The sequence below is a fragment of the Myxine glutinosa genome, chromosome 5 (genome assembly GCF_964187855.1).
Source record: "Myxine glutinosa chromosome 5, kmMyxGlut1.1, whole genome shotgun sequence".
NCBI lineage: Eukaryota > Metazoa > Chordata > Myxini > Myxiniformes > Myxinidae > Myxine > Myxine glutinosa.
In genome coordinates this window covers 118,340,068-118,363,673 of record NC_136265.1, presented here as the reverse complement: position 1 = coordinate 118,363,673, position 23,606 = coordinate 118,340,068, and the positions used below count along the sequence as shown (strand labels likewise).

Genomic DNA, 23,606 nt, shown 5'->3' with positions numbered 1-23,606 from the left:
AGAGGAGTCAGTAGAAGACAGAAAGACCACCAACCTGCCTGCGGTGAGTGAGTGAAAGGCCCTCGGAGTTAACTTCATCGCAAGAGATTCCAATGATTCTGAAAGCTTTAGTTTCAACAGCGTGAAGCCGAGCTAGGTGTGAGGCAGGAGCACCAGCCCAGAGGGGGGAACAGTATTCCATTGAGCTGCGGATGTAAGCCTTGTATGTGGTGAGGAGCTCAGGTGTGCCAAGGAAGGACTTCGCACGACGGAGGATGCCCAGTCGGCGACTGGCTTTGGAGGCCAGCTTGGAAATGTGGTTTTCCCAAGAAAGATCATGGCAGATAGTGAGACCCAAAAGCTTGAGCGACAGAACTTCTTGGCAAGGATTGTTGAGAAAGTAGATGGGAGGGTTTTCCAGTCGGTCCTTTCGGAGAGACATTGTGAGAGTGTGAGATTTGTCAGGATTGAAAGACATGTTCCACTTGTTTGACCAGTCTGTGATTTTGTCCAGGACTGCAGAGAGTGAGGAGGCTGCAGACTGCCGATCTGAGGGATGAGGAATGGAGGGAGCGGCAGATAGTGGAGTCATCAGCAAAGAGATAGAGAGGATTTTCCAGAGAGTCGGAGAGATCATTGATGAAGACCACCACGGCCCAGAACACTACCTTGGGGAACTCCAGCCAGAACAGGAAGGGGAGATGAGAGAAATCCATTCAGGGCCACACGTTGCCTACGACCAGAGAGGACGTCCGCAAGCCATGAGTGGAGATTTCCATGGATACCATAGGAGGAGAGTTTGGTGAGCAGAGCTGGGTGCCAGACTGTATCGAAGGCACGTGATATGTCAAGTGAGACAGCTCTGATTTCCTGTTTGGCATTGAGGACCTCCATCCATTGTTGAGACAGCAGAAGCAACATGTCCAGAGTAGAATGACCTGGTCTGAATCCAAATTGATGATCAGAGATCAAGCCATTGGAGAAGAGGAAGGATTTGATATCCGAAGCAATGATGGATTCCATGACTTTGCTGATAATTGGAAGCAGGCTGATTGGTCTGTCGTTGCAAGGATCTGTTTTTGCACATTTTTTGTGTAAAGCGGTAATGTTTGCTGATTTCCAAGATGCTGGCAGATTACCTTGAGCAAAAGAGAGGGTGAAAAGAACAGAGAGAGGGTGAGATAGAGCGGCAGAGCAGGATTTTAGGACCCGTGGGCTGATGCCGTCTGGTCCAGTTGCAGAATCAGAGTCGAGGTTTGACAAAAAACTTCTCCACCTTGTCAGGAGAGAAGGACACAGATTCCAGGAGCAGTTGGGTTCGACTGGGAAAGGTGGGAACAGAGAGAGATGGGTTTGGGACACAATATTTTGAGGCAAACACAGAGTTGAGGCATTCGGGTTTGTCACGTGCGGTGTCAACTGTGTAGCCATTTGAGGTAAGGGAGGGGATGGAGGGGGAACAAACACCAGAAACGGATTTGACCAGATGCCACCAGGATTTGGAGGAAGGAGACAGGTTTGAGAGTTAAACGTTAAACGTTTAAGAGTAAAACGTTTAATAACTTTGCCTTACCTCCATCCTCCATCATGTCTTCTGCTACTCCCTCGCTCTCCATTTCGTCGACAGGCTCGTCATCACATGCAGATACCTGCCCACTCCTGGAGTTCGCGCCATAAGGTCTCAAGAGATCATTCTGGTCTGAAACAGCATGATATTGTCCAGACACTGCCTCATTATGAGAGCTGTCTGACGCTATTGATGCTGGGCCGCTGCAGACTGCCATCTCCTCACCATCCCAGTTGTCAAACACATCCTGGCTGCTTCCTGGATCACTCGGCAGACCTTGTGACAAGCCATCTGTGCCGATTGGCTCCGGAGAGGCGGAGGGAATGACGGAGTGGAGGAGCGACGGAGGACCGCCACGTGGTGGTGGGGGCTCACGGCCTTGGTGACGATATCGACGCCGTTGGTTACCGATCCAATTCTGCAGAATATTGGACATTTGGCTAAGTAAATAAAAAACCCCAAAGTTTACTACCCAAGTAAGTGCAGGAATTACAGCGGGTCTTGTCCAGCCATTGCGTGGTACCGTATATACCTTTCAACAACCACACTCACCCGTACAATCTCACAGTCAATGTTGAGCTCAGCAGCAACTGATTCCATTTTCTCCTTACAGATGGAACCCAAGCTTGTCATTCCATCATCCCAAAACCTCTTTAGTAATGCTAGGTCCTGTGGACTGAACTGAGTTCGGTCCTGCATCTGCACAATGAGGAGGCATGATCACATGGCTTGATTTTATATTCTTTATACTGCTACGGTTTTGAGATTGCACATATTGATCATTAAAGGTTAAAGGGTTGCCCCCCATAGTTAGTCCACGAGCAACACGTAGACCACCTGTAGTATTAGTTATGTCATAGTATGTGTAAGTATAGGCCATTTCCCCTAGTAATATCTGCGTTGTGTAAAGACATGAGTTTAGGTCCCCTTCATTTTTGTGGCACCCTCCAATTCTACCTCTAGGGGCATAATTGATCCCGCGCCCCATTTGGCTGACCCACTCAGTTTGTTACGCTTTGGCTGCCCGCAGCATTTGTTACGCTTTGGCTGCCCGCAGCATTTGTTACGCTTTGGCTGCCCGCAGCATTTTGCTGCCCTTTGCTCGCTCACTAGTCGAGTGACACGAGGTAGGCCTGAGAAGGGGGAGGAGCGCGAGGTCGGGGTGGGGGTGGCGTCAAGGCGGAGCGTCAGAGGCGATGACGGTAAGAGCCACCAGCCAACCAGGGCTCTAACTGCATGACGTGACAGGGCGTGGTAAGGCGCGTCTGGTAAGTGCTAGAAGGTTCGCGGGGCGTGCCTATAAAAGTCTTTGCACAAAGCCCTTGAAAGGACTTATGAGAGGGACTCGACTGCACAGGACTGCCCTTGTAAGGACTTATCAGAGGACTGATTTGCACGAGAGGACTCGCAAGGAGAGAGCGCACGTGAGAGGACTGTGAAGAACTTGATTCGCATCGCTCGCTTTGGAGGCATTGCACTATATCTCGAGTATAACGTCCACGCCAGAGGAAAGGCAGCCAGACGCGCCGGTGGCGGATAGCGCCTATTCAGCCACGCGAGTAAACGCGGCAATAGCCGCCAGTGATCACCGCCAACCGCCAGAGCCCAGACCCTACCGTTCGCCCCGTATTAACCCTTGTGCACCAAACGACACGCGGAGAGCTCCTGCCCCTCTACTTACCATCTGCACGGGACGAGCCGGAGACCGGAGGGAGCTGCACGAGAGCCATCCCTGGACGTGGTGAACATCATCCTGCAGCTGCAAGCCCCGTGTGAGTGTGTCTGTGTGTGAGATGGGCCTGTTTGTCCTGGGTAGTAAGTTAAGACTGTTTTTAAGGCTGCACTGTGTCCCCTTTTTTCTGAACCATTGTAAATAGTGTAAATAAATCTTGTTATTCCTTTCTTCCCAATTCGATCGCCTGTGTGATTTCACCATTGGGTAAGCATGGCACGATTAAGATCGCTAGAACCGGGGTCACCAACTACATGGCACGGATCGCGTGTACGCACCGCTCGGCGCCTCAACACGTGTGATTCGTGCGGGGCTTATTTCCTCGTTTCAGGGCAGCACGAGTAATTAGGTAATAGCGATTCTAGTCCTGATACCCTATTTCGTGCTGTCCGGGAAGGACGTCATGGGTCCCGGGTCCCGTCGGCCAGTCAAAGACAAGGGGACTAATCCCCCCTTGGTAAGGGGAGAAGGCCGGCGACGAGATCCGCAACAATACAAAGGCATTAACATAATACACTTTGGAAGCCATCACAGGAGGGCCAAAAAGCATCAAAGTTTCAGAAGTGAAACAAAGTTTGTTTGTAGAGGTTAACCATAAGATGAGCAAGCCAATCATATAATGAACAGACAGAGTAAGGAAGGGTGAGAGGAGACTTGTGAGGAGTCCTCACCACTCTTTTTCTTCCTCCGCAGAAAAAATGAAGAAAAGGCTGCGAAAGAAATCAGAAAATGGTCACACATGCATGGACGGACGGACGGACTGACACACACACACACACACACACACACACACACACACACACACACACACACACACACAAACATGTAAAATAGTTTAAGCTTTTGATATCAAATCATTACGGAGCCTCTATAGCTGTGCTGCCAAACCAGACCCACCTGATGAGAACCACCTTGCGAACCACCGCTCTGCAAGAGACCGTGAGCAAATGGTGACACCACTGCATGCGCAGGACCATAGGTCGTAGGAGTGAGGCTGCTCGGCGAATGCATGGCTGAGAGGCAGGAAACATATGAGTATGAGAAGGAGGCCCGAATAATGAGAATAGAGAATAAAATGGACAATAATCATACAATCATTGGGTAAGGAATACAACAAGTAAGATGAGCGATGGAATGAATTAATTAATAATTTGGTAATGTGACACAGAGTGGGGTAATGTGGTGAACAAATGACTGTTCATACCTTCACTCCGCTGCGTAACCACTTGTGAGGTCGTTGAGAGCCTGTCTACGGATTCAGCGAGACACACGAGCGAGCGAGCGGCGTGCACCGCTCTCTCTGGAGAAAGGTCACGAGCTCGCATCGTACTGGGGTTGCTCGCCGTAGCTATGCTCGCAGAAGGACTTGGCGTGGTTCCTCTTAGGCACCAGTCCTGGCCGGCGGTACCGCCGTCAATGTTGGCGCTCTCGCATTCTTGGGACGTCTGCGGTCCCTCGCGTGCTCGCTCCTCCTCCAGGGAATATTCGTCCAGGTCACCAGTTGCCATGGCAATAGAAAGGCCGACACCATCGCCCCCAGGCACTGCGATTTAGAAGGAAAAGTACCGACAATGCCTTGTACCACTTAGCACAACGGTCTAACGAGGACTGACCTGCGCAAGTATTTCCAAAATCGACCCAGGCAGTCAAATTAATAACGTTGATAAACGAACCGTTTCCACAGCAAGGGTTAATTGACTAGGCATGCAAAACAGTTTCCTCCAATCAAAAGTGAGGATCATTCTCATGCCTGACCAGCTCAATCACATCCCTTTCACACGAAAGGTGAACCCGTGCCTTGCCGTACCATATCACAGATTGCTGATGCAGGAGCTTTATGTCACCAGTAAGATTCAGAGGTGCAGAAAAAACAATAGTGGGAATTGTTCTAATGTCTGGGACAAACAAATCTGCTGTGGACACACGAGCGTCGCACTCACGATTAGGCCTATGCAAAACAGAGGAATGCTGCTGTTGCTCTCCAAGGGAGACGACGCTCCGAATTTGAAGACGCGAGCCTTGATGAGAGGTCAAACTTCCAGCAGGACACAGGGTCCTGGAAGCAGGCAGGATAGACCGAATCCCAGTGCTTGCTCCTCGCTGTATAGAGTATGAGGCCTGCCAAGACTTGGAAGGGCTGAGGAGACAACATGTCATACAAAAACCCACAGATGGCAAAGCTCAAAGAACAAATTTTGTTTCCCACAGCAAGTATTTCGGTGATATTTCAATCACGTATCAACTCTTACCTGGCATCTCTCAAACCACCTGACTGTTAAATTAACGAATGGGGTCCTATAAGGAGTCCCTTGGGTCTACCCCACCTTGGTGGTCCAAATGACAGCAGTATTCATGACTTGCCAAACAATGTCCAGCTTTTCCATCCACCTCCCACCACCTATGTGTTAAACGAACTAAACGCTAAGGCTCAACTGCCGTTCCACGTAAATGGTCCTCAGGATGCAGTGCATAAAGCCAAACCTATTCTCACCTTTCTTCTATGCCCACTGGTTCCATCTTTATGGTCCTTCCAGGCATGAGCTGGACTTGGGAGCGGGAGTGGCACGACCTTGGGCCCGTCGGGATTCCCCGTGCCTCCAATGGACGCACGAGTGGCAGTGCCATGTTTGGGCGCAGGGCCTGTCTCACACCTCTGACCTGGATACACAATGGATAGATAGACAGGTTCACTTGGTGCATTCCCATTTGGTTCTACAATGATCCAATGGTATATCCAAGGTATACTCAAATAGGTTCATTATGGAAGGAGTAGGGAGAGAAATATCGGAGTTTAGGATGACTGATGTTAAGGGAAGTGAAGCTAAGGGACATGGATGGAACACAAAGGATCGGGAAAGAGGGGTCGGGTCAAAAGTCTGCCAATTTTGTGCTGAACTCACGTATGCATCCGAGATAAATTGGAGATATTTCCTTTGACGAAAAACATTGAATGGGATGCAACGTTTGGAATTTCGTTATTTATGGCAGATAACTCAATTAGCACAAATAAAAGTTTACAAACTTAACCTCATTGTCTATTACTAAAAGGAGAAGCATGTGTGTGCATGTGTATGCCAGGTCCACCAGGTGTCACCTATTTTACGGGATCGTCGTTTCATACCTAACTGGGATGCCATTTGTCCCGTTTTTTCAGTACTACGGACAATATTTGAAAAAGGAAAGGTGGCACACGGTGCAGGCACGTATGCCTTCACCATGGCAACAGTATACTGTCAATAAGGCCAGTCGGAAACCCTGCAACGGCGTCATGGGACTCATCACACCAGGAGTGATGGAATCAAGACTAAATTACATGTTCAATTACTAGTTTCATTATTTTATAACATTAAACACACACACACACACACACACTCAAAATGAGGTCAAGAGACCTTGGAAGCTGAAGAGCTTCGAAATTGTGCCAGTGATAATTGCAGCAACAGGAATGATGAAGAAGAACCTCACCGAGATTATAAAAACCATCCCGGGAATATTACCGCAAATGAACTACAACTGGAGGCAATCCGGGGTTCGGTGAAGATCCTGAAAAGAGAACTTGGAACAAAACTCTGAAAAAGTTGAACAGTTTGGTCCATGAACCACGTGACCCTTTACCGAAGAGGAGGAGGATACTTTGGGTCCCGGGAGGACTCCGTTCCACCTCCTGAAACCAGCAAATGGAGATAACAACCAACGACACCCTTTCAATACGATGTGCCGCGACTATCATACAGGCTGGCATGAACGTGCCACAAATCTAGGAGCTGGGCCTCTTTCTTTTCTGACCAAAACTCTGCCATATTAATGCTATGGCTGGAAGCTACAGAAAGCAGAGGTATAATTGGTCAACACATTGCCCCGCTTTGGCCATTGTCAGAGACTGCCGCACACTACACCATGGGACATGATCGATACCGATACCTCCATCAACTCTTACAATTGTCACCGTTGCACCTGAAAAACTAGTAGCACTAAAACTAATGCTTCAGTCACATTTGGCTCGGCGGCCGTAGGGTCTAAAAAATCTACGGCCACTAGCAATTATAGGGCGGCCGCAGTATTTCCACGGTCACACAATGTAGCAGTCACATATGTTTTTATTTTTCGGGTAGCCGCACGGGGTATTTAGAAATTGTGGAGACCGAAAACGTGGGGGTGCCGTACGGTCTTTGATTTGATGTCGCACGGTGACCTTAGGGCGTCCCTGCGGCGGCCATAGAATTTTCAAGGCAGACGCAAGGTAGCCTCAAGGTGCCCGCAAGGCGACCGCAGGGGGGCCCTAAGGCGAACGTGCGGCCAGACGGACGGTAACGAGTGGGTATATATACCAGTTCTTTTTCATATGTATAACAGCACTTACAGTTGTCATGGCTACGGCTTGTCGAATTGCTACGGCCGACCTAGAAATGAAAAAAGTTATAACTCCACGCTATAATTCCACGGTGACCCCTATGGCCTGTGAAAGATAGCCATATGCCCTAGGGCCACCTCAGAAACTCTGCGGCCGCCGCATGTTTCTGTCAATTTAGGGGGGGTACGGCCGCCGTATCCTAGCCGTAGAGCAAATGTGACTGAGGAGTAAAAACTAGTAAGACGCTGATATTCAACTGCCGCACATTACAACATTGCCAAGAAGCAAGAACTGTCACCAAGAATCTTGTTGCGTTGTGTCAGTTAGTGTGTGACGGCCCGAAGGAAAAAGTTAATATCATGAGTAAACCAATCACATGTACAGATGAACACAAGGACGGTAATGAGTTGTTCAGAAACATGAGTAGTGCAGTCTTGTTAACATGCCATTTGAACACAGGTGGGTGTACGGTGCCACATCCAGACTGCACAACACCAAGATGGCGAATGTGCGACTGACTCCAAAAGTGACAAACAAGCCACCGACAGCACGACGGTGCTCGTGATTATGGCGATTAAAACACGAGGAGTTGAAGAGAGCGCTCCACCCCGTGTTATAGTATGTTAACCTATGTTCTGCCCATTTTATCGATGCATAAGAAACATGTTCCATTACGTGGTACTCGAGTGGGGAGCAGCTTGGAGCTTTTGGCGAAGCCGCGAGGTAGCGCGTGTGACCAACTTGGGATGCACGGGGGGTGCACCTCGCTTGGTACGTCGACTCGGGCGCTCCTGGTCGCCCGTAACGCCCCGAGAACTGGCTCACCGGGTGGCTCGTGGCTCCGGCGTGCGCGTTGGAACCGGGAACAACTCCTGCAGGTCGACAGCATGGTGGAGACTCGACCCTCGTGACAATAATACAAGTCAAACACCCATCCCCGCAAGCAAACGGCGAACAACGTGTGAGAAACTGTCACAGCTATTATTCGAGGGAGAGTCGAAAAGTTTTCCCTTTTTCAAAATATTTTAGAGTCAACAACATGATTTCTACTCCAATGGCTTCCGGAAACCTACCTAATGGTAGGGAAAATGCGTAACACTGACTGGAGATGACAAAAAAGGATGAACACTTGTGCTGAGCTTCTCTGGGTACATGACAATTCCTTCATGGTCTTGAGAAAAAACTTTCGACCTTTCTATATGTAGGGCCTTGCTATTATCACAATAGATGATTTGCTTTCATTTTACAATCATAAACAAACCTACAAGTTTCGGAAATATTACACCCCACCTTCCACCTCCCCCCAACCCCCTCCCCCCCAACACTGATGCACTCAAGCCTGGGTTACACCCCCACACACCAACACTGATGCACGCAAGCCTGGGTTACACCGCCCCAACACACCAACACTGATAAACTCAAGCCTGGTTACCCTCTCTCGGAATCTAATACACTCAAGCCTGGGTTACACCCCCCACCACCCCCCTCCCCCCCAACACTGATGCACTCAAGCCTGGGTTACACCCCCCACCACCCCCCTCCCCCCCAACACTGATGCACTCAAGCCTGGGTTACACCCCCCACCACCCCCCACACACCAACAATGATGCACTCAAGCCTGGGTTACACCCCCCACCACCCCCCACACCGCCCCAACACACCAACACTGATAAACTCAAGCCTGGTTACCCTCTCTCGGAATCTAATACACTCAAACATGGGTTACAAGTCGAGCTGGTTTACCTCTGGCAGAGCCAATTGTCGTGCTGCCTTCCATCGAGCCTTGCTGTGCAGCCAAAAGACCTTTGGTAGCCTCGTGGACCAGTTTTCGGCGCTTGTTCCCAATCCAGGCCTGCAAAGTATCCCCAAGCACCTTTCAACTCAAACGGTTTTCAGTTTATGATCCCGACTTTACCAATGATGCCGTTTGCACATTCCTTGTATATCCCTCCTGGGATACATTCAAGGACCACGATACTTGGAAATAAGTACGATACTTAGAACCGCTGGCTTTGAGAAGCAATTCACTTAAACCCAAACAATTTGGAGAAATTTACTTAACTAGTAAAACGTTTAGCTCTTACACGAGCCTCGATCTTGTATACAAAAAAAAAAAAAAAAAAAAAACGGCGACAGGAACAATGGGCTGGGAGTCAAAGTAGCTCGTTTTAGCCAACAAACAAAATCAGAACCAACGTATGGATTACTAAAGATAACCAAGATTTGTGTTCCACTAAAATTCCTCCCGTGATGTGCTTGTCCAGAATTTAAATCAATCAAAAGATTCCAGGCAATTTCCTCAGGAGGTGGATCACAATTAGGAGAAAAAAGGAGGCTCTGCATCCCACCTTGTAATTTCCCGGATCACAACTTTTCGAGGATATCACCATTATAAAGGGAAGATTGGTGTGAATGTGCAATTCCATAAATTGTGGGATTCCATCATATTTGGGTTTCCATACAAAGTGAGACTCCATAAGATATGGGATTCCATAAAATGTGGGATTCCATAAATTGTGAGATTCCATAAATTGTGGGATTCCATAAATTGTGGGATTCCATAAATTGTGGGATTCCATCATATTTGGGTTTCCATACAAAGTGAGACTCCATAAGATATGGGATTCCATAAAATGTGGGATTCCATAAATTGTGAGATTCCATAAATTGTGAGATTCCATAAATTGTGGGATTCCATAAATTGTGGGATTCTATCATATTTGGGTTTCCATACAAAGTGAGATTCCATAAGATATGGGATTCCATAAAGTTTGGGATTCCATAAAATGTGGGATTCCATAAAATGTGGGATTCCATAAATTGTGAGATTCCATAAAATGTGGGATTCCATAAAATGTGGGATTCCATAAATTGTGAGATTCCATAAATTGTGAGATTCCATAAATTGTGAAATTCCATAAAATGTGGGATTCCATAAATTGTGGGATTCCATAAATTGTGAGATTCCATAAATTGTGAGATTCCATAAAATGTGGGATTCCATAAAATGTGGGATTCCATAAATTGTGAGATTCCATAAATTGTGAGATTCCATAAAATGTGGGATTCCATAAATTGTGAGATTCCATAAATTGTGAGATTCCATAAAATGTGGGATTCCATAAATTGTGAGATTCCATAAATTGTGAGATTCCATAAAATGTGGGATTCCATAAATTGTGAGATTCCATAAATTGTGAGATTCCATAAAATGTGGGATTCCATAAATTGTGAGATTCCATAAATTGTGAGATTCCATAAATTGTGAGATTCCATAAAATGTGGGATTCCATAAATTGTGTGATTCCATAAATTGTGAGATTCCATCATATTTGGGTTTCCATACAAAGTGAGACTCCATAAGATATGGGATTCCATAAAATGTGGGATTCCATAAATTGTGAGATTCCATAAATTGTGAGATTCCATAAATTGTGGGATTCCATAAATTGTGGGATTCCATAAATTGTGGGATTCCATAAATTGTGAGATTCCATAAATTGTGAGATTCCATAAATTGTAAGATTCCATAAAATGTGGGATTCCATAAATTGTGAGATTCCATAAAATGTGGGATTCCATAAATTGTGAGATTCCATAAATTGTGGGATTGCATAAATTGTGAGATTCCATAAATTGTGAGATTCCATAAATTGTGAGATTCCATAAATTGTGGGATTCCATAAATTGTGAGATTCCATAAATTGTGAGATTCCATAAAATGTGGGATGCCATAAAATGTGGGATTCCATAAATTGTGAGATTCCATAAATTGTGAGATTCCATAAAATGTGATTTTTGTACTTTTTTCAATACAATTTACTGTTTTGTTATAACGTGAGGCTGCCGGCAACTGGGTCCTGAATTACTTTGGAATTAACAATGTCATTAATTAATGGATCCGGAATTTTGTTTGAATTAACCACGTCATGGACCATGACATTCTTTTAACGAATGTCAACTACAACACTTACACTAATTTGAATAAATTAATAAATAAGCTTGCATTACAGACGCACATGTGACAATTGTGACATGTTTACTTATAGTACAGCGGATAAGTTCTCATATTATAACAATTGTGCATTTTATGAGAAAAGCATGAAATTTCTAACATAGGTAGTGCATACCACAAGGTTTATTTTCAGATGTGGAGGGAAGTCAGATTTGACCTCTGAGGACCGTGAGACGTCAAATCCAAAATGGCCACCAGTCCACTGGGTCTAATGTTCAAACGCACTTAATTTTGGAACCAAACAGTGTAGAAAAATATTATAGGTGCCATTTCCAACTAAATTGGGGATAACCATTCATTTGGTGATACTTTTGAGATCGCCAGAACACAAGGACATGCATTTAGGTCAAGGTCAAGGTCAAATTACATTAAATATCTATTTTTATGATACTGCAGTTGGAACTAGTATTGGAAAAAGTTAATTTGAACTTTTAAAACTTAATTTTTTTCTTGGCGTCTTGCAGCGTCCAGTGCACCCTTTCTTGCAGCCACAGTGGATCAATTCATGGCACGATTTTGATGCTTCAGGGAGAGTGGTCCAAAGAGGCTGCCACTCAGTGGTCTCCTTTGTCCAGCCCCAGTCAGATGGGTCTGGCATCTCTGGATCCAACAGTTGGCCTGGTAGCAAGTGCGCTTGATGTGCTGCTTGAGTGCTGCCTGGGTTGGAGGAATGTTCTCTAGAGTTCGACACTTCTGTGTGAAGAGCTGTTTCCTGGCATCATTGACTTCCGTGCTCTCACTGGTTTGGTCGTTCATCAGCACCACAAATCGCTCTAGCAGTAACATTGAGCCTTCACTGACCTCACTTGGCATGCCTAAGAGTTCATTGAAAGCATCATTCACCTCTGGGAAACACTTCCAAGTTTCCCAGGCAGTCTTCTTTCCTCTGCCAGCGAATGCAGATACAGTATCACACCCGGTGAAAGTGTGAAAGATTGGGAGAGTCAGACACTGTGTTGGATTCATTGTGGCAACCATTTCGTGAACAGCTATGTACCTAAAGCTTGACCGGACACCAAAGGCAACCCACAGCTCATCAGGAGCTGTCTTGCTGAATGAAGCCACAGCCAGTACCACCACATCAGGTCACCTTCTTACACCCCTTTTGCACAGCATCTGCCACATGCAGAAGTAGACGAGTGTCAGCCTCCTCTTGTGAACATGGGGCAAGGTGGGCTAAGTATGACTCAGCAGGAGAGCAGAGGACTTCACTTCCATCTGTTGCATACAGTTCCTTGTGCTCGACTAGAGGAAGATGAACAGCTTCGCCTGAAAGGAAAGCAAACAATTTGGTTTTGTTCTCATCGACTTGAAGGAAGTCCTTCCAGTTATTTGGCATCACAGTAGAAGGAGTCACCCTTTTCCTGGTGCCCTTTCCCCTCTTCTGTCTTGTTGAGGCTTTCAGGCTGGCAGGTAGGTATACATCCCAGACAAGGTCGATGCGGCTGCTTTTCTCGAGTTGAGCAGAGATGTATGGTGCAAACACTCTTTCTCCATACTCTTGAAATGTTCTTGATGTTCCAGGATTCAGCATTTGAACCACAGCTGCACCATCGAGAATTGTTGCATCGGTCACAGACGTACTGTTGTTTTCGAGCAGATCTGATTCCAGGCAGTGAAGTAGATCTGCTTTTACCCCAATCCGCATTTTCCTCCAGTTGACATAGCTGGTGGGGCTGCCTGGTTTTCATGGGTGAAGAAATTGTCGATGTCTCCATCTCGAGTTTGACAGGAGATGTACAGCCTCAAAAAGAGACCACAGTCACTCTTCAGTGCTGCGAGCTGTGCCTTCTGTTTTCACTTAATCTTGACCGGTGGCCTACTGAACAGTGGCAACTTGTTCTTTGGAAGTGTTTGTGTGACAGGTGTTGTACACTGTTCTCGCCTTTCTGGCACAAACTTAACAAATCACAATGTAACAAAACACAATGTTAGCACCAACCACCACATTTTACATCTAAGGTTTATATTCAGATCTGGCGATCTCAAAAGTATCACCAAATGAATGGGCATCCCCAATTTAGTTGGAAATGGCACCTATAATATTTTTCTACACTATTTGGTTAAAAAATTAAGTGCGTTTGAACATTAGACTCGGTGGACTGGCGGCCATTTTGGATTTGACCTCTCACGGTCCTCAGAGGTCAAATCTGACTTCCCTCCACATCTGAAAATAAACCTTATGGTATGCACTACCTATGTTAGAAATTTCATGCTTTTCTCATAAAATGCACAATTGTTGTTGTTATCCGCTGTACTATTTATTATGTCTTATGTACAACTTTACCAGGATGTTCGTGATTTGTCATAAATTATCTGCAGATGTTTCCATGATGATTTATGTCTGTTTACGAGTTATACCCAACTACCAACTACAACATGATGACAACACCAAACAAATGTACACACATGGGACTACAACTTAGCTGGCACAGAAACCACCCCGAAGTCGATTTTCATCTCAGACAAATGTTATTTTCCCAATTTTTTTCCTTCCGGCATCTGCAGGAAATCTATACATTTTGAAACCCTCTTTGGTCGATTAATTCATCAAATGGCACAGCACCCTGTCATTTAAAAAGGAATGATGAGCTACCATGTGCTCATTCAATGAACGATCACAACAACAACAACAACATGCATTTTCAGGCCATTTTCCCTACTAGAGCGGGGGTTAGCCTTGCGGTCCCCATGACAATCTTCTCCATTTTGCCCTATTTTCTGCATTTCTCCTTGTTAACCCCCTTTCCCGCATTTCTTCTTCCACCATCTTTAGCCAAGTCTTTCTCGGTCTTCCCCGTCCTCTACTTCCTTCTACATTAACTTCCATCACTCTTCTCAACCAGTCACTTTCATCCTTCCTCAACACGTGACCAAACCATCTCGATCTGTTCCTCTTCACAGCATCAATCACAGGCTCTATTCCCATCATCTTTCGCAATTCATCATTTGTCTTCCTCTCTCTCAACGATACTCCGCACATCCATCGAACCATTCGCATTTCCACCCTTTCCAGCCTTCGTTGCTGCTCTACGTTCATTACCCATGTCTCGCTCCCATAAATCATAACACTTCTCACACATGCAGCATACACCTTTCCCTTCAGCTTCAGCACTTCACTTCATTCAATGAACGATCGAAGGATATAATATGGAGCCCATAACCCATGTAACCAGAAACGTTTGAGACACGTCATGTCGTTACTCCTAATATATAGGGACTATAGGGAGGAGGGTATAAAAATCCCCAAGATGTTTTCTGATTAAGGCCCAAAGAAAAGGAAAGAAAGAGACCATTACCCGCACGACACTATAGTTGAGTCCGGCCTCGTGAGAACACTGCACTATGAGAGGCACGCAGTGGTTGCTCTGGTTGGTCATGCCGTTCTCGTAGAACCTCTCGAGGATAAGCTGCTGTTCCGGAGTGATGACCGAACGCCGGTACATCTGTGATGATCAGAGAGTGAGCACGACACATCATTAGGCTGCACACCTTAGACTCTCACTAAATAACAAGATTTCCAAAACCAAAGTGTAAAATAAATTACTTTAAATGTCCCACTGTCTGACCCGACAACTTTGTTTGACAATATTTGACAATTTCACAAACATAATAAAAATTTCCCAAAATGTAATGTCATGTCACATTCACCTCATGGTACTACAACATAAGTGTGCAGTTTGACATCACACACACCTCACATCATTCACCTGATGATTACGTAGATGATTAAACAGTGATGTCATATTAACCTGATTGTTACATAAATAACTAGAAAGAGCAATCAGAGATTGCAGACCCTCGCCAGGACGTGTTTTCAGTGGTTTTTAATGCTTTTGTGTTAAAACAAATATTGTGGGCGAACCACGTGACCGATGACATCATTTTTTTCTCCACCAATTTATCCCTAGATGATGCTCAAGAAACTTCATCTTGATTTGATGAAATTTTGTACTTGTTGAATTATGACGTCATAATGGAGGCACCTATGACAATCATTAAAAAAAAAAAAAACTATTTTTATATTTATATTTATATTTATATTTATATTATATAACCTATTTAGGGAAAAACCTATGACAATCATTAACATACTTTATTCCCCATGGAGAGTTCTTTACAATGAGCCATGTCTCAATTTTTTCTATTCGGCGCTTTTGGGGACATGGAGGTGCAAAGCTTTTCGGTTTTTCCAAGATGGCACCTGTACCACGTGACCTATGATGTCATAATTATCATGACAAAATTCTACAGGTGGAGTTGTGCTTATGGTGAAAATTTCCTGTCAATCGGACCAACGGTTGCAGAGAAAATCATATTTATTCTGTGCGGACAAGCAAACAGACAGACAGACAAACAAAGATACAGACAAACAAACAGACAGACACACAGACAAACAGACACACACACAGACAGATGAAAAATCACTCAGAGCAAAACTTGGCAAAAGAGAACAAAGTAGAACAGCACTCACTAGAGCTTCCTTTTGACCTCAAAAATAATTAGTGGTTGAATTTGGTGACCTGATATGCAAATCGTCTTGAAAGTTTAAGTTAACCGGATGAAAATTGACAATTTTAGAAATGTGGCCTATGTTGACCTTTTGGCCTATGCTGATCTCAAAAATAGTTGGTGGTTGAATTCAGTTAACTGATATGAAAATCCTTTTCAAATTTCAAGTCAAATGAAAATTGAGGATTTTAGAAATTTGAAATTGTTGTTGACCTTTGGCCTATGTTGACCTTTTGGTCTATACTCTATAGTGATCTGAAAAATATAATTGGTGGTTGAATTCACACACAAACCGGAGTGATCAACATACTTGCAAAAAAAATTTTTTTTCCCAACTAACACAAACATACAGACAGACAGACAAACAAACGGACTCAAATGCAATACCCTCTCCTCTGGCGAGGGTAATTACAGTGTGATGTCATATTTACCTGATGATTCCACATCTGATTCCACATTGTGATGTCATATTTACCTGATTATTCCACAGTGTGGTCATATTTACCTAATTATTCCACATCTGATACTTCCGCCACCAAAGGTGGATGGAGGTTGTTTTCACCCCTGTCTGTTTGATTGTTTGTGAACAAAATATCTAAAAAAGTTGTTGACTGATTCGGACAAAATTTGGCAGAGATGTAGGGTATGTCACAAGGACGAAATGATAAGATTTTGGTGAAGATCCGGATCCGGCTACTAGAATTTTAAAGTGATTCTTCACCATTGGGAGATAGGGGCAAAAACGATACATAGCAGGATATCTCAAAAGGTTGTGGACGGATTTGGACGAAACGTGGTGGACCGGTTGGGTGTGTGACAAGGAAGAATCGATTCGATTTTGGTGAAGATCTGAATATAGATTCGGATATGACCTTTTTAAAGGCTGGTGTTGGCTTAGCGGTTAGGGTGCCGGCTTGGGATCCTAGGATCCTGGGTTTGAATCCCGGTCGATCGCTGAATTAACGCCAGGGGGGTTGACTCAGCCTGTCATCCTTCCGAGGTCGGCAAATTGAGTACCAGCTTGCTGGGATGAATGATCCCGGTGTGTACCCCGATTTAGAATAGGTACACCGTATCCCTGCGCATCGTAAGAGGCGACCAAGGGTTGGCGTCAGGAAGGGCATCCGGCCATAAAAACATTGCCTCAAACAGGGAACCATGATTGTCATGGGGCCCGCAAGGCTAATCCCTGCTCTAGCGGGGAAAATGGCCTTAAAACGATCATTCATTCATTCATATGAGCATTAAAAAAAAAAAATTTTTTTTTAAGTGATTCTTCACCATTGAATGATATGGCCAACCAGGCGGAGGATGCTCTCTACTGAGTGCCGTTGTAGTTATGCAGTGTGATGTCATATTTACCTGATGATTCCACAGTGTGATGTCCTATTTACCTGATGATTCCATATCTGATTATACATTGTGATGTCATATTTACCTGATGATTCCACATCTGATTATACATTGTGATGTCATATTTACCTGATGACTACACATCTGATTATACAGTGTGATGTCATATTTACCTGATGATTCCATATCTGATTATACAGTGTGATGTCATATTTACCTGATGATTACACATCTGATAATACAGTGTGGTCATATTTACCTGATGATTCCAAATCTGATTATATGTTGTGATGTCATATTTACCTGATGATTACACATCTGATTATACAGTGTGATGTCATATTTACCTGATGATTCCAAATCTGATTATATGTTGTGATGTCATATTTACCTGATGATTCCATATCTGATTATACATTGTGATGTCATATTTACCTGATGATTCCAAATCTGATTATATGTTGTGATGTCATATTTACCTGATGACTCCATATCTGATTATACATTGTGATGTCATATTTACCTGATGATTCCAAATCTGATTATATGTTGTGATGTCATATTTACCTGATGATTCCACATCTGATTATACAGTGTGATGTCATATTTACCTGATGATTCCAAATCTGATTATATGTTGTGATGTCATATTTACCTGATGATTCCATATCTGATTATACAGTGTGATGTCATATTCACCTGATGATTCCACATCTGATTACACAGTGTGATGTCATATTTACCTGATGATTCCACATCTGATTACACAGTGTGATGTCATATTTACCTGATGATTCCACATCTGATTATATGTTGTGATGTCATGTTTACCTGATGATTCCACATCTGATTGTACAGTGTGATGTCATATTTACCTGATGATTCCCTATCTGATTATACAGTGTGATGTCATATTCACCTGACGATTCCACATCTGATTACACAGTGTGATGTCATATTTACCTGATGATTCCACATCTGATTACACAGTGTGATGTCATATTTACCTGATGATTCCACATCTGATTATACGTTGTGATGTCATGCTTACCTGATGATTCCACATCTGATTATACAGTGTGATGTCATATTTACCTGATGATTCCATATCTGATTATACAGTGTGATGTCATATTCACCTGATGATTCCACATCTGATTACCCAGTGTGATGTCATATTTACCTGATGATTCCACATCTGATTACACAGTGTGATGTCATATTTACCTGATGATTCCACATCTGATTATATGTTGTGATGTCATGTTTACCTGATGATTCCACATCTGATTATACAGTGTGATGTCATATTTACCTGATGATTCCATATCTGATTATAGTGTGATGTCATATTTACCTGATGATTCCAAATCTGATTACACAGTGTGATGTCATATTTACCTGATGATTCCACATCTGATTATACAGTGTGATGACATATTTACCTGACGATTCCATATCTGATTATTTACCAGTGTGGTCATACTTATCTGATGATTCCACATCTAATTATACATTGTGATGTCATATTTACCTGATGATTCCACATCTGATTATACATTGTGATGTCATGATTACCTGATGATTCCACATCTGATTATACAGTGTGATGTCATATTTACCTGATGATTCCAAATCTGATTATATGTTGTGATGTCATATTTACCTGATGATTCCATATCTGATTATACAGTGTGGTCATATTCACCTGATGATTCTACATCTGATTACACAGTGTGATGTCATATTTATGTGATGATTCCACATCTGATTACACAGTGTGATGTCATATTTACCTGATGATTCCACATCTGATTATATGTTGTGATGTCATGTTTAGCTGATGATTCCACATCTGATTATACATTGTGATGTCATGTTTCATGATGATTCCACATCTGATTATACATTGTGATGTCATATTTACCTGATGATTCCACATCTGATTATATGTTGTGATGTCATGTTTACCTGATGATTCCACATCTGATTATACATTGTGATGTCATATTTACCTGATGATTCCAAATCTGATTACATGTCGTGATGTCATATTTACCTGATGATTCCATATCTGATTATACAGTGTGATGTCATATTCACCTGATGATTCCACATCTGATTACACAGTGTGATGTCATATTTACCTGATGATTCCACATCTGATTACACAGTGTGATGTCATATTTACCTGATGATTCCACATCTGATTATATGTTGTGATGTCATGTTTACCTGATGATTCCACATCTGATTATACAGTGTGATGTCATATTTACCTGATGATTCCATATCTGATTATACAGTGTGATGTCATATTCACCTGATGATTACAAATCTGATTCCACAGTGTGATGTCATATTTACCTGATGATTCCACATCTGATTACACAGTGTGATGTCATATTTACCTGATGATTCCATATCTGATTATACAGTGTGATGTCATATTCACCTGATGATTACAAATCTGATTACACAGTGTGATGTCATATTTACCTGATGATTCCACATCTGATTATACAGTGTGATGTCATATTTACCTGATGATTCCACATCTGATTATATGTTGTGATGTCATATTTACCTGATGATTCCATATCTGATTACACAGTGTGATGTCATATTTACCTGATGATTCCAGATCTGATTATACAGTGTGATGTCATATTTACCTGATGATTCCACATCTGATTATACATTGTGATGTCATATTTACCTGATGATTCCACATCTGATTATACAGTGTGATGTCATATTTACCTGATGATTCCAAATCTGATTACACAGTGTGATGTCATATTTACCTGATGATTCCACATCTGATTATATGTTGTGATGTCATATTTACCTGATGATTCCACATCTGATTATACAGTGTGATGTCATATTTACCTGATGACTCCACATCTGATTATACATTATGATGTCATATTTACCTGATGATTCCATATCTGATTATACATTATGATGTCATATTTACCTGATGATTCCACATCTGATTATACATTATGATGTCATATTTACCTGATGATTCCATATCTGATTATACATTATGATGTCATATTTACCTGATGATTCCACATCTGATTATACAGTGTGATGTCATATTCACCTGATGATTACAAATCTGATTACACAGTGTGATGTCATATTTACCTGATGATTCCACATCTGATTATACAGTGTGATGTCATATTTACCTGATGATTCCACATCTGATTATATGTTGTGATGTCATATTTACCTGATGATTCCATATCTGATTACACAGTGTGATGTCATATTTACCTGATGATTCCAGATCTGATTATACAGTGTGATGTCATATTTACCTGATGATTCCACATCTGATTATACATTGTGATGTCATATTTACCTGATGATTCCACATCTGATTATACAGTGTGATGTCATATTTACCTGATGATTCCAAATCTGATTACACAGTGTGATGTCATATTTACCTGATGATTCCACATCTGATTATATGTTGTGATGTCATATTTACCTGATGATTCCACATCTGATTATACAGTGTGATGTCATATTTACCTGATGACTCCACATCTGATTATACATTATGATGTCATATTTACCTGATGATTCCATATCTGATTATACATTATGATGTCATATTTACCTGATGATTCCACATCTGATTATACATTATGATGTCATATTTACCTGATGATTCCATATCTGATTATACATTATGATGTCATATTTACCTGATGATTCCACATCTGATTATACAGTGTGATGTCATATTTACCTGATGATTCCACATTTGATTACAGTGTGATGTCATATTTACCTGATGATTCCACATCTGATTACACAGTGTGATGTCATATTTACCTGATGATTCCACATCTGATTATACAGTGTGATGTCATATTTACCTGATGATTCCACATCTGATTATACAGTGTGATGTCATATTTACCTGATGATTCCACATCTGATTACAGTGTGATGTCATATTTACCTGATGATTCCACATCTGATTACACAGTGTGATGTCATATTTACCTGATGATTCCACATCTGATTATACAGTGATGTCATATTTACCTGATGATTCCACATCTGATTATACAGTGTGATGTCATATTTACCTGATGATTCCATATCTGATTATACAGTGTGATGTCATATTCACCTGATGATTCCACATCTGATTACACAGTGTGATGTCATATTTACTTGATGATTCCACATCTGATTATATGTTGTGATGTCATGTTTACCTGATGATTCCACATCTGATTTTACAGTGTGATGTCATGTTTACCTGATGATTCCAAATCTGATTACACAGTGTGATGTCATATTTACGTGATGATTCCACATCTGATTATATGTTGTGATGTCATATTTACCTGATGATTCCACATCTGATTATACAGTGTGATGTCATATTTACCTGATGATTCCATATCTGATTATACAGTGTGATGTCATATTTACCTGATGATTCCACATCTGATTATACATTATGATGTCATATTTACCTGATGATTCCACATCTGATTATATGTTGTGATGTCATATTTACCTGCCCATAATTGTGCATTCCTCCAGGAGTCTGGTTCGGCCACATGGCGTCCGGTTAACGTGTTCAAGCCTCTGTAGGTGTGAAACCTTGCTGTGAAATAGAGCGTGGATATTCACATTGTTTACCAGTTTGGTAACCTCCACGTTAATGTTACAACAGTATATAAATAAAAAATAGATAAACAGGAGCAGCACTCGGTAGAGCGCATATCTCCACCAGGCTGAACAGTTTACATTTCCACTGATACGCCAGATCCGGATCCGGACCTGAGCAAAAATCGAATCGCTTGTTCTCGTCACCTCGCCAACTCGTTCACCTCGTTTTGTCACAACTCGTCCACAACTTTTTGAAATGCCGTGCTACGTGTCATTTTTGGCCCCGTCGCTCAATGGTGAAGAATCACTTTTTTAAATCTCGGATTCGGATCTGGATCTTCACCAAAATCTGATCAATTTGTCCTTGTCACTCACCCTACCTCTCCACCAAATTTTGTCCGAATCTGTCACTAACTTTGAGATATCCTGCTCACAGACAGACAGCAGACATAAAAACATAACTTTTTTAGGTATATTATTAACTTATTCCTATAAGTTAATGGGAATTTGATACTGTCTGTCTGCATTGCACTGTTCTACATACAATCTACGGATCCCAATATACTGTACACTGTTGTGGTATTTCACATCACCTGGGGTATTAGTCATGGCTTGTGGAAGAGCTGATAAAAGGAGTGATATTGTACCGCACACCTGGCTTAGTACCACCGGTATGCTTAGTGATGGTAACATACTGGAAACGGTACCCTCGAGTGTACGAATGAAAGAAAGAATGACCAATGAGAGGAATAAGGTAGAGAAGAGAGTGAATAAAGCATGGATAAACCAGGTACAAAACGACGGTGGGTATAAACAAGCAGTTTATCCATTGGGTAATTGTCATGCTCCGACGCGTCACGTCAATTACAAACAGGTCTCAAAACATTTGCTCGAGTTTGTTCACATTACACGCAGAACTAATTACTTCATGAACATTTTTTTTTTACTGCTAATGGAGGGATTAACGCTTAGGTAAAAATTGTGCTTCATTTGGACTTTTCACAATGGAGACGTCTGGTTTATTGGCTTGTTTGGTAACCTGTGAGGATTATTGGCTTGTTTGGTAACCTGGTAAGGATTATTGGCTTGTTTGGTAACCTGGTAAGGATTATTGGCTTGTTTGGTAACCTGTGAAGGATTATTGGCGTGTTTGGTAACCTGGTAAGGATTATTGGCTTGTTTGGTAACCTGGTAAGGATTATTGGCTTGTTTGGTAACCTGGTAAGGATTATTGGCCTGTTTGGTAACCTGGTAAGGATTATTGGCTTGTTTGGTAACCTGGGAAGGATTATTGGCTTGTTTGGTAACCTGGTAAGGATTATTGGCCTGTTTGATAACCTGGTAAGGATTATTGGCTTGTTTGGTAACCTGGTAAGGACTATTGGCTTGTTTGGTAACCTGGTAAGGATTATTGGCTTGTTTGGTAACCTGGGAAGGATTA

At 42.7% G+C, this 23,606-nt stretch overlaps 1 protein-coding gene across 7 annotated transcripts in view; it reads right to left on the bottom strand.

The window, feature by feature from the left end:
* Positions 1–23,606, bottom strand: part of HDX (highly divergent homeobox) — a 131,584-nt gene that overhangs the window by 16,131 nt on the left and 91,847 nt on the right. For 4 of the 7 annotated variants that reach the window (XM_068116421.2, XM_068116420.2, XM_068116423.2 and 1 more), the window contains 11 exons: positions 22,071–22,160; positions 14,944–15,090; positions 9,373–9,481; positions 8,305–8,501; positions 5,770–5,936; positions 5,219–5,415; positions 4,483–4,821; positions 4,176–4,291; positions 3,950–3,988; positions 2,099–2,245; positions 1,553–1,964 (listed from right to left, as the gene is read on the bottom strand). In XM_068116421.2, the coding sequence (XP_067972522.2) occupies positions 1,553–1,964; positions 2,099–2,245; positions 3,950–3,988; positions 4,176–4,291; positions 4,483–4,821; positions 5,219–5,415; positions 5,770–5,936; positions 8,305–8,501; positions 9,373–9,481; positions 14,944–15,090; positions 22,071–22,115 (1,915 nt within the window). In that variant the 5' untranslated portion in view covers positions 22,116–22,160. Of the gene's footprint in view, positions 1–1,552; positions 1,965–2,098; positions 2,246–3,949; positions 3,989–4,175; positions 4,292–4,482; positions 4,822–5,218; positions 5,416–5,769; positions 5,937–8,304; positions 8,502–9,372; positions 9,482–14,943; positions 15,091–22,070; positions 22,161–22,758; positions 22,779–23,606 lie in introns of those variants that run through there. The other 3 variants (XM_068116424.2, XM_068116426.2, XM_068116425.2) reach the window with 3 other exon arrangements.